This window comes from Mauremys mutica, chromosome 4 (assembly GCF_020497125.1).
Source record: "Mauremys mutica isolate MM-2020 ecotype Southern chromosome 4, ASM2049712v1, whole genome shotgun sequence".
Classification (NCBI taxonomy): Eukaryota; Metazoa; Chordata; order Testudines; family Geoemydidae; genus Mauremys; species Mauremys mutica.
In genome coordinates, this window is record NC_059075.1 from 69,945,532 (window position 1) to 69,958,267 (window position 12,736).

The window sequence follows — 12,736 nt, forward strand, 5'->3', positions numbered from 1 at the left end:
ATTTCGTTAGAGGAACCCAACTCATGACTTTGCATTACTGGACATTTCTTGTTGAGGGAAACTTGCTTAACTGATAGAAAACAGAAGAATTAACTGTATAAGGAGCAAGGAAAGAAATATGTTTAATAAAACAGTCAGTGGTTGTGACACCTGCTTGTGAAAATCTCAGGAAAAGATAAAGACTGCAATATAGTGTAACTGTACATGTTAGCCTCCATTAGTAACAATGAACTTTAGAAATCCATAAAGTAATTCATATGTAAAGAGACAATTATTAATCAGAGTGCAACAGCCATTTCTGAATAGCCTTTCAATTACTCAAGTTTCAGCTATACTACTGAGCACAAGGTAAAATGGTTAGAAAGGCTGACAAAAGTGTCTTGCAGTCTGGGCATTTCTGTGTCCATCATGTGAACAGTCTCATTATAAATTAATGGGTAATTAAATAAGTTTTCTTTATATAAGCTTAGATCATATGTAAGTAATAGTTGCTTGGTTGGTCTTTACACCATGGTGGTCTCAGACTGACATGGTGATACTGAAACCATACTAGACATGGTTGCAGAGTGAGCATGCAGAATCTATCCCCAAAGTGTTTTCTCATTTGTGCACAGTACAAGGCAAAATAAAATAAAATAAAAAAATCCCTCAAACAAGGGTGATAGGTGAGCATGTTGACTGCGTGATAAAACGCGTGCAAAGTATACCTCAGAAACACTATAGGTGGATGAGCACGAAGGGAGCCGAGCCTGGTTGTGCAGCGGGGAAAAGAAAACATTGTTAAAAAGGAAATGGTGGCACAGTAAGGGTCTCAGAAGGTTTCTGTATACGCGGTTCCAGCACTGAGACATTAGAAGGGGGTTCATTTAGTTTCTGAGACCAGAGACTTCTGTGTAAGAATATCCCATAATTTAGTCATTTAAGGTAGAAGCTTCTTTAAAAATATTGTAAAATAATGGTTATAAACTAACAGTGAATTTGAAGTAAGGATTCAATCTTTTCTCCTCCAGAGAGGTGGTAATGTGATAAGAATACCCTCATTAGGATATTCTGAAATGAGGTTTTCCAAATATCTCTCATTTAATCCTATAGGTTTTATTCTAGCTCTGCAAAGCTCACAGTGTGGAACACATTAGAGACTCTCCTTTACTGTATAGCCTACTGATGTCATTTGGTTAGGTGCACAGTGCCATTTTTTGATACCATCCACTCCTCCAAAGAATGGGAGATCATTACCATTCGCAAAAGCTATGTCAGTAAAAATAAAATGCAGAAAGAGTCTCAGTTTATTCATAGGAAATGTGGTTTTCCTAGTAATTTGAATCTCAAACCCCCTTCCCAGATGGTAAATATTTCATTTTTCACATACAGCATAAGAATTCCAAGGGCTACATTCTGTTCTTCCTTACACACCACGTCTTTGGTCATCAGTTAATTTGAATTTCAAGAAGTGTTGCAATGTAGATTTCCCATCAAGTTATGCCAAGAACTGGATGTAAAGATCCAAAACAGTCAAATAAATTTAAAAAATCAAAGAAAGAAGAGAAGGTGGCTTCTACAAGTGAGTTAAAAATATCCTGTTTTGACTTTTATGAAAACCTAGATAAATGAGTGGCCTGATTTTCAGAAGAGCAGAGCATCCAAAAAGTCAATTGATTTCAATAGAATCAGTAAGTGTTTCGCACCTGTTAAAAATCAGACCAGACACATTAAAGATGAGAGCTTCTGTGTATGCTACTTGTTCTCATGGAGCACTTGCTGACTTAGGTAGCTTGATGGAGTGAACTGGGAATACAACTCCAATGTGTAAGTAACATGTTGGCTTTCTTCAATATTAGGCATGTAGATCTCATAATTCCATTTACTTTTTTCTTCATCAAAACTATAAAATTCCAGAAAAATCCCACCCTTCATGCTTAGCCATGTTCCCTTATGCCTTGATTACAGAATTCTACAGAGCTGCTCATGAATCACTAGAAATATTTAAAAATTCTGTCCAAACCAATTTTGCTAGCATTCTGCATATCATGTATTTCCCTTGCTCTTCCTACATTCTATTACTAAAGAAATCCATATGGTTAAGGAATATTTTAAGTGTGCATGTCTGCCTGACACTTATTACCTTCACCTGATGTAATAATTCTTTATGACAACATGGAGCAGCAGATTGTTTTGGAAAATGATTATGTCACAAAAAGAAAATAATGACTTCAGATGAATACAAACAGCAGAAGATGCACCCTGAAGATGCAAAACATTCTTTTTCCTACATCCTCTTTTTGCAAAATAATTAGTCAAGAAACAAGTAAAACAGGATACAAAGCAAGATTGTTTCTAAAAGGATTATTTTTCAAAGTTTTCCAAGAGAGGTTGAGTGTCTTTTCATTTAATTATAAAGCATGGTATTTGGTTATTCATACAGCTTTTGATGAGTCACAGTCAAGATTTCAATATATATTTTCCAGTCATAGTTTCCATATTTTGGTTTTGGAGGGTAGGGAGAAAGAAGATCCATTAGCTTCAGCTTAGTAAGTGATGATCCAGAGAACGCAGTATTAAAAAGTAACTTCATAGCAGCAGCTTTTCAAACATCAGAAATTAAATAAACAGGAATAGCAGAATGAGGGGTTTTCGAAGTTTACTCATCAGGGCTGGAAAAGATCTCCTGGATCATCTTATCTACTCTATTCCCCATACTACTGCAGGAGTTACAGTTGCATAGAGTCCAAGGCCAGGAGGGACCATTGTGATCATCTAGTCTGACTTCCTGTATAACACAGGCCATAGAAATTCCCCTCATCTCTATACTAAACCAGTGTGTGCTTTATTTAGTCTCTTCTTAAACATCTCTTGTGAGGTGGCCTCCCTTGTCAAATTATCCTATGGCTTAATTCGCCTCACTCAGATATTTTTTCATCAATATATAATTTAAATTTATGCCTTAGCTTCAGGCTCTTATTCCTCCTGATATTTAATCATATTAAAGCATTCCTTATTCTTGTGTTATAACTTTTAAAATATTTACAGGCAGCCAGTAATATTCCCTGTTCTAAAATGTATATGTTAACGTCCCTTAATCTCATTTTATGCACAATTTTTTCATCATTTTATTCAACCATGTTTAGATTTCCTTTAATTTACCTGTGTCATTTTCTTACAATGATGAGCTCTAAATTGTACATAGTGCTCCAAGTGTGGCCTTACTATGGCTTTATGGAAAAAAACTTATTATCTCCCTGCTCTCACATGATCCTCCATATACACATTCCAGTATAACTTCTGCTTTTTTTTTGGAACAGGATCACACTGTGAGCTCATGTGTAATTTGCTGCACACTGATAAAGTTCTGGATCCTTTCTGCATCACTGCTCTCTGACTAACGACATCCCATTTTGAACTTATGACTTGTACTAATATTTTCTTAGGGCATTACTCTGCATTATCTAAATGATATTTCAACCCATTTCTCCATTTTTCTTTAAACTCTCTTGATCATTCAGTAATTTCTCTCTAAAATCAATAGTGCTTTCAATCCCTTCCTAATTTGGTGTCATCTGTAAATTTGAATGATGGACCTTTATGCATCTCCGTCTGGTTAAAGGGAGGAACTCTCCTCATTTCACATGACACCAAACAGCCCCTGCACATTACTTGAGGTGAAGCTACCCAGGGTGTACTAAGAATTGAGCTTTGTTATATCACAGACACTCAAATAAGGGGCTAAATCTTCAGTTGCTGAAAACTGGCATAGTTTCAGACTTTAACTAAGCTGTGCCCACTTACAGCAGCTAAAGACATGACTCAATGGCTGCATTAGTAACTTGCCATGAGCCTGATGCATAATATACATATTGCATCTGCTCTAGTCTTTATTAATAAGACACAGACAAAAGGGACTGAATGACCCATAAGTATAATCCTTCATCATAATCAAAGGCGGCAGCTTACTCAGATCAAGATGAAACACTGCATGTTGGGACCCCAAGCCCTCATGGGCTACCATTCTATAGGAAAGATTTTGACAGCAGTCCAGGCTTCATTATAGAACATCCATGGGCGATATTTGGCCTCCATGATGCATTTGGGCAACTCCTACCTTGATCCAAAAAAAGGGAATCTTTGATATGAAATCCATGTTTGTCTAACCTGCACACAGAGGCTGATGGACACATTGTTTCAGGAAATTGTGTATGCAGAATTTCCATGTATTTTCAGATTCAGTATCTCCTTACAGAATTTAAATGTAATCAGTATTTTTCTGAGGAATTTAAACAAATTAAAATAAAATTCTAGCCTGTGTTACAAAGAAAACCTAAATACAAATTGATGCAGTGCTCTTTCTGAGTCTGCATGAATTGTCTGAGCCACCTCAGGCTATCAATTCTGAAAATTAATCATGAGCTTTAAAATAACACTGCTGTTAACTATTTCACTGTTGATCATTTGAGTAGCCAATGTGCTTTTATCCAGTGTAGCTGGATTCATCTGAAAGAACAAAAATAAGGCTGAAAATTTCAAAGTTGGAAATGACTAACTATTCTATGAAATATTTAATTTTATTTAAAGAGAAGAGAGAAGATCTAAAGGTAACTGGAATATCTCCAGATGAAGAGAAATGGGAGGATATCTGATTCATGATCTCAAGGGGGAAAAGAGAGATCTCAATTCAGGATAACTTTTTTTTTAAAAGAAAAGATATGACTGATTATATAAAATGTCATTTTTTAATTAAAACTAACCAATAAATATACAAATGTGTTTAATTTGCTAGTATTTGCATATATGTTTTGAGTTCATATGCTTTAAAAATATCTGGCAGATTTCCCAACAATTTCAGCAGAATCTGGAGGAAAAAATTCCACAGAATCTGGCAAAGTTTACTACAGATTTCCAGTGGATCTATCAATGTGAAAGACATGTATTTGAAAATCATTATTAATCAAAGGTTCCACCTTAATAGAGTACAGAACTGTGCAATAGCAAGGCCTCTTAGTGAGAAATTAATGCTAGCAGCTACTACCTATTCCGTCCCATACCAGTCAATACGTTTGCTCCATCATAGTCATGTGAGCAACTTTTATTTAAATCCCTTTCCAGAAACAGGGTGGAAAATATGAAAATTAATTTGAAAGAGCACTTATAAACTATTCCCTCACAATTTTCTTTTCAGGTGCACAGCATTTACTGAAGGTTTATGCCACTATATGGTCTAAGCACTGACACTGGTCTCTTCTCCCTCAGAAAGTTGCCTCATGCAAAGCATCCATTATTATGACACTCATCAGGATATATAATTAAGGTGGGGAAACTGGCTGCAGATTTTGCCTATTTAATATCTTTCTTGCCAATGATCTCAGTCATCAGAGGAAATTTAGGGGCATCTGTGGCATCTACAGTACATATCTGGGATCAGACTCTGTCCTACCTACTCATCTAAAATAATTGCCCTTCAAATGGTACAGGTCATGATGTGACAGGTAATATGGCATGGAAGAAGAGGGCAACTTAATATTAATCAGTCTCCCAATCTTGAGTTATCTACTCAATCAATTCTCGAGATATCTAAGGTTACTGCAGACACATATTTTCACTTTACACTTGTCCTTGTATGGCATTTTGTGGGCGGATGTATAGTCAAGTACAACTTTTGGTAGTATTCATTTTCAATATGCACTTTTTGCTAGCTATATGTTCACCCACTAATACTGTGGATTTGGGATTGAGAATCCTAAAATAAAAGAACCATCCTCTGCCCTGATAAGACCTAAGAAGTTCAATGTTTCACCAAATTAAAAAAAAATTTGCATGTGCACAATTAGACTGGCTGCTTAGAAATGTATGCCAGTGAAATGACATGAGATGCAAAGTGCTCATCAAACCGATTTTACAGAAAGCTGCTGCCAATCAGCAGCTCAATATCCTTGCATCTCACTTGCTCAGGGACTTGACAATGAGCAGGGATTATCTTTATGTCTGATATTTAGCTGAAAATTGAAATGTTCAGATATACCAAAAGTAATAGGTAAAATGATCAGTCTGAAGCTCTCTCTTCTCTTTCACAGCACCATATTGGATTTTGATAACTGTAAAGCCAGCTGCCTCAGTGTATGGGGGAGACAAACCAAGACAAGGATCTACATATGATGTTTTGCGAAGAAGACTCATGCAACTAGTCTTTTTGCATAAACAAAGATATAATTTGCTATGCCTATCATGCTCATGTTCTTTCCTTATTTTCATACAATATTGCATGGTGCAATTTGCCCTTCAAATTCTATCATAAAGTCAAGAGGCAGGTCTGAAAATGTCAAGGCGACTTCTCTTTTAGGAATGAGGTACTGTCTGTAATGCTCTACTGGATACTTTGTTGTAGATTTCGTATAGAGGTGTCATGAATTATATCCTGGACACTAATCCTTACTTCATATGATTTTTTGCATTCTAAATTAATTTTTTTTAATTAGAACACAAATATGATAAAAATCTCAGAAGGTGCTGAACGTTTGTTTATTAAAAGTATTCTACTAACTCAAAAGAAACTGTGAAATTTGATTAGCTGCGCATTCAGCATTAAAATTTCTATTTTTTTTCTTTAGATCAAATGAGGGCCCAAGAATCTCAAGGACAGAACTATATCTGAGCCAATGCATCTGGATTATCTTAAACCAGCCCATAGTTTTCAATTCAACTACAGCTTTTTTTAGATATATGGCTGCCCTTCAAATAGGGGATACTTACTGGATTTAATTTAACTATAATGTTCAGGAATGACCTACAAATACAAATTTGATTTTGGAAAGGGAGTTTTTGTAGTTGTTTAATCATTTGCTGCCATTAAAACCCACCAGAATATGGTCAAAATTAATTAAAAAGGCACTAGGGTTTTCTTTTAAACAAACCCAATAGATACGTTAGAATTCTCTCATACATTACAATGAAACCCCAGCTAGAAAAGAAAGAAACACATAGGGAGAAAGAGAGAGAAAGGAAAAAGATGGAGATGAGAGGACAAAACCAATCAGATTTGGTTACCAACCAGTGGAAATTTAAAAATAAATAAATCACCGAGTGAAATCGTACATTTACTCGGAGAGAGCATCCTTTGACATTGCCTTCTAGGTGATCTCTGAGCTCCTCCAGCTTTCGATGGAGCTACATGTAAACATCAGAAAATGAATTGAAAAAGCAACCTGTTCTCTTTTCACTTTTTTCTTTCTTTCTTTTTATCTTTTTAAAAAAAATAAGATCATAGCATAACACATTTCTCACTGTCTTTGGCAAAACATTACAAGATGTCAAAGTTCTTTGCACAACAGAAATATACATGCTCAGTAAACTCTGAAGTTGGAAACCAGCTATTTTTCTTGATTAACAATGCTCTTTTTTCAGTATGGGAAAGATAAATACAAGTACATGGACACATCATTCTGAAGATATTTGCTATCAGCAAGATTGTTTACATGTTTTATTTTTGGCAAGGTAGTCTGTTGAAAATTGTCTAATCACAGAAAACTTCTTTTTGGTGAATTTTCAAACTTGGGGATCTCAGGTACAGTGTCCAATTCTATATTTAAATGTTCATATTATACTCTCGTGCCTAAATTAGCATTTTAGGTAGCTAAGTTCCAATTTGAGCAGTCAGATATAGAACTGGGAACTGTAAATTAGGTGTTTACATTTGAAAATTGAGTCCCATGGTTTTTTTTAAATTGACATTTGAGCAACACTCATTTAAAAAAATTGAGTCCCAACCCTAAAAGGCTTTATTTTACTCAAATTATACATACATACATGTTACACCTAAGTATATGCATTAAGCATATACAGTTATAATGCAGGGTTCCACTCACAAGCAGAAATCAGAGGTAGTTATATACATATACAAGTCCCACAACACAGTAGAAACTGTGTTGCTCTCATTTTTTCCCTTCTGTGAATTCATACTGTGTTGCATTGTCTACAGCTGAAACAACAGTGCATCATTAATGTAGTGTTCCCTCACTTGCACTGTAACTGTAACTTCCTCCCAAAACTAAAGAAGGAACACTAAAACCTCACAAAAAGAACAAGTACTCCTGTTCTTTTTGCGGATACAGACTAACACGGCTGCTACTCTAAAACCTCACAGAGATTGACAATGAGGAATGCTACAGATGCCTCTAGGTATCACTGGCATTAACAAATAGAAACTGGTTTCTTTTTCTACACTGAAATCAATTTAAATTGTGTCATTACCAGAAACAGATGCATAATTAAACCTTTCCTTTCCCCTCTTTATGCTCAGTGAAATAACATTTTCACAATGAGCAGCTGTATAGCAGTGTTAGAGAACAGAGAGGATGGCTTGTCCTGGAATAAAGGCAACACGCAGACATAAAAATAAAATAAAAAGCAAAAACCAAAAAGGCCGGAGAGGCGAGTAGAGTGCAGAAGGAAAAAAAAATAGTGCTTCATAAAGTGCTGAAAAGAAAATAAAGTGAAAAAAGTGAAATATTAAAATGATTTAAAAAAAGGTATTGTTGGGGCTGAATCTTAACAGGGTAGCCTATATTATGTGCCTTCAGCATTTTGGTAAATTTGGATTATTTAGATATGTCTTTTAAATACAATAGCATTAGCAAGAATGTACAATAAAAGAAATTTTAATCTGACACATTGTATAAGAGTGGGCACTGATTTAGATGCTCTTTATATTTACAAAGAAGGCAGAGAAATGGCCTAATACTATTAGCTAAATGGTGGCTCCATTCGTATTAGGCACAGATGGATGGATCTCTCTCTCTCTCGCACACCTTTCTGATTTTCAAGCATATAAATACTAAATAAATTAATCAATTCTCATAACAATGATCTTTTCTGGAATTAATTTCAAACAGTGAGAACACTAAAAGAACAATTTAATTACTCTTTAAAGGGGGAAACTATACTCTGAAAATGAGTAAGTCTTTTTCATACATAAGAGGCACTCAACACGCACTGAATGACATCAATCAGAGAAGCCGTGTAATCATGACCCCAAATTATAGGCACCTTAAGGAGGCTATCATCTCCTAGTTGGGGGGGGGCATTCAAAGCTAACTACTTGGCAACTTGTCTTCAGCTGGTTCTTCTATGTGTAGCACAGAAACAAACAAAATGTGAACCCACAGTGATAAAAATACAGAAATAAAAACAATGGGATGGTGAGAAATGGAAAAGCCCCCTCCCTCCCTCCCCTCCCCTCCAAAAGGAAAAGTGAAGGCTATAGAAGAAAACTTGCAAAATAAATGTTAGAAACATATTTACTTTGAGGGATCCAACTCTACTAGCAACTCCTTTGCTTTCATCCGGCCGTCTAATTTGCTACAATGGGGGAAGATGGGTAAAAAGACAGAAGAATAAAGAAAACGTGAACTTAAAAAAATTTCCACACAATCAATTAGCAGTACATGCAAGACATTAATTTGACTCTCTGAGACATCTCTAGAGGACAAGAACACAGACTCTAGTTTCTGGAATAAGTGATGCTTTAACAAGTCATCTTAAACTTGTTTTTGTTGAGATTTTTTTTCTTTATATTACCAATTTTGCACCAAAATTTTGCATGCTGAATTCACTATCTTCTTCTTCTTCTTCTTCAAGGATAAATATCACTTTGTATTTTGTGATTGTCCGGATTTGGTTCATAGAGAAAGTAAGGTCCTAACACACTGATGGAAAAAAATCCTGTATATTTCACTCCAGTTAATGTTTTAACTTTGTGGTATAAACTGAAGTTAGAAGATGTCAACCATATGATCAGAAACACAGATGTGCTGTAAATGGAACTATCAATCCTGACAAGTATCATTGCTGATTCCTGACAGAATAAAATACAGCTGCCCATGACTCAGAAGTAGAGGTTTTAGCCGCTGCCATTAAGATTCCCAATTAAACAATTGTGCTGCCCAACCAGAAAATTTTAATGCCAGACCAACATTAGATTTACTGTAGTACATATATTTTAACTCCATTCCCAACACCTCCTCCTGCCTTGTTCTTTTCCCTTAATCATAGCAATCCTTTTCTAGATTATGTAGAGGATGGAAGAAACAAATCTGCTGCTTCAATCTTTCACATTGCTATTAATATGTAAACACAATTTTCAAATGCCAGATGAACTATGACCTGAAAAAATCCATTTACAGTAAAAGTTTCATCCAGAACTATTGAATCAACTAAAGAACTCTTTCTTTCTGAACTGAAATTAAAACTAAGCTAAATCATTTGAGGAGAGGTGAGAGGAAAGAGGAGAGAGAGTTGGATAGCACAGTGGGTACAGAGTTTTTCACCTCTTAGTGGCTGGTCTGAATCTAGCCTGGGTTGGCAGTTGTTGCCACTTGATGGCTGTTCCATGTAAAACAGATTGTTGTATCCACTACAAACTGGACTGAGACACATCACAAATGGCATTAGCTGGCATCCCTTTTAATAATCTCAGAAGAGAAGCCAAAGACTTAATAAGCCATGGAAACTCAATTCCCTGCTCTATGTTTGAGGTGATGTTTCCAGGTCAGGGCTCAGGCACAATGGCAGAAGTGCTGATGATGTGTGAACATGGGGGCTGGTCTACATTGAAAAGTTACACTGGCATAGCTACATCTCTTAGAGGTGTGAAAAATCCACACCCGAGAGATGTAGTTAATCTGACCTAACTCCGGTGTAGACAACACTAGGATGATGGAAGAATTCTTCTATTGACCTAGTCCCATTTCTCTGAATTTTGCCTTCAAGAAATCTGAACTCTGGAGCCTTGCAATTTCTAATTGAAAGGCACCTTCATAAACTGAATCAAGAATGTTCTTTGCTTCAGAAGGGCAAGGTCCATCAGCATAGACAACAAACAGATTACAAATAAATAAAAGAAAATCCTTTGGAATTTTAATATTCTTAAATTGCATTTTAAAATTTTTCATGAGATTGTTTTGGAATTCTTGCATCATTGTCCTCAAGGTTTCATCTGTAGCAACAACACACAATGTGGGAAAGTCAACATTTATTCTGTTAAATCAGTCTGAAAGATTTCAAGATTCTTCTGAAAGGCACACATTTTTTCAAACAAATTCCCTACACTGCTTGCACTGCCTTGGAGCTACATGTTGAGGGGATTCAAGTGACCAGTAATATCGCACAGAAAAGCTACCTGTGACATAGGGGGGACATCATGAATATTGTTGGTCTTGTGGTTTGAAAGAAATTCTATTATTTCTCTTTGAAGTGCACAAAACCTTTCTAACATACACACCCTAATTAACCAGTGAACATCATTGTGCTGCAACATGTCACTGTATTTGGCTGAAATGTCTTGAAAGAAAGCTTTAAAAAGACAATGTTGCAAGCTAGAAGTTGAGCGTATGTTGTTTATTAATCTCATCACAATACCCATTGATTTTTCCAAGTCCCCATACAATTTACCACACAGTGTCCTAGTGAATGATGCAGTGAAGTGTATTTAATGAAGGATGTAACACTGCAAACCGTGAAGCAATGCCCTTCTCTTTCCCTGTGATGGAGGGACTTCTGTCTGTAACAAGCAAGTTTACATTCTGCAGATTTAAACCATTTTTTTCAAAAAAAGCCTTTTGCCTTTGCAAAAACGATCACTCCAGTGGTGTAGGTTTCTAATAGTATTAAGCACAAAAATTCTTCCTTGAAAATTTCACCATTATAAAATCTAACAATCAGTGATACCTTGGCAGGGCCGGCTCCAGGTTTTCTGCAGCCCCAGGCGGGGGGGGGGGAAGCTGCGGCAGCGCGATTGTGCCGCTCCACTCTTCTGTGGCAATTCGGTGGCAGGTCCTTCGTTCTGAGAGGGAGTGAGGGACCCGCCGCTGAATTGCTGCTGAAGACCCGGATGTGCCACTCCAATAGCGACCGGAATGCCGCCCCTTGGTATTGGCCGCCCGAAGCACCTGCTTCTTTAGCTGGTGCCTGGAGCCGGCCCTGTACCTTGGCAATGTCACTTAAATCACTTGATTCATCCATTGCAAGAGACATTTGGCATTTTTAAGATTGGAAAGCAGTGCTGACAGACAATCCTCGTAAATTACCTCCAATTTTCGCACTGAATCAGACAGGGGAATTTGCTTTACACGGTTTACAATGTCATCTTTGTTTTTATCTCCAGAAAAAAACTCCTCCACCATATCCAATGTCCACTTCTTTAGAAGCTTGGCATCCAGGAAAGGCTTTTTCTTTTTAGTTAGTACCCACATTATCCGAAGAAAAGCAGCTGTTGCTTTTTCCTGTACAGTTGCTGATGTTGTGAGAATGACATTTGAAGTGTGATACGAAGACTTCAGATTTTCAATTTTGTCACATCTTGCAACACTGTCAAGAGGATAGGCTGTGTTGAAGTTACTGTGCTTTGATTCAAAGTGGCATCTCATGTTGATGACCTCACAGACAGATACAGTGGTTTGGCATATTAAACACAAAGATTTTGCATTTAAACAAGGTGGCATATTAAAAGTAAAATCCTCTGTCCAGCTTGGGTTAAAAGTTCAGTTTTTGCTGTTGACTTTGTGATATTTACTCCCACTCATATTCATTTTTTGCTCCATTTCCATCACTAATGAAAAAACAGGTGGTGTCCTAGCTCAATCATAGACGATGCTATTGCGAGAACTTAGACCCAGTAAGTTACTTACTAAGGAAGTAAAATGACTGAAGAAAAAAACTGCAAAGCCCTTTAAAATGGAAGGGGTTTAAAGTGAAA

General features: G+C 36.5%; 1 protein-coding gene across 10 annotated transcripts in view; it reads right to left on the minus strand.

The window, feature by feature from the left end:
- Positions 1–12,736, minus strand: part of GPHN (gephyrin) — a 602,360-nt gene that overhangs the window by 133,198 nt on the left and 456,426 nt on the right. For 7 of the 10 annotated variants that reach the window (XM_045012253.1, XM_045012255.1, XM_045012252.1 and 4 more), the window contains one exon: positions 9,286–9,342. The exons of the other annotated variants lie outside the window; for them this stretch is intronic. In XM_045012253.1, coding sequence (XP_044868188.1) covers positions 9,286–9,342 — 57 coding nt within the window. The remainder of the gene's footprint in view (positions 1–9,285; positions 9,343–12,736) is intronic. 10 annotated transcript variants of the gene reach the window in all.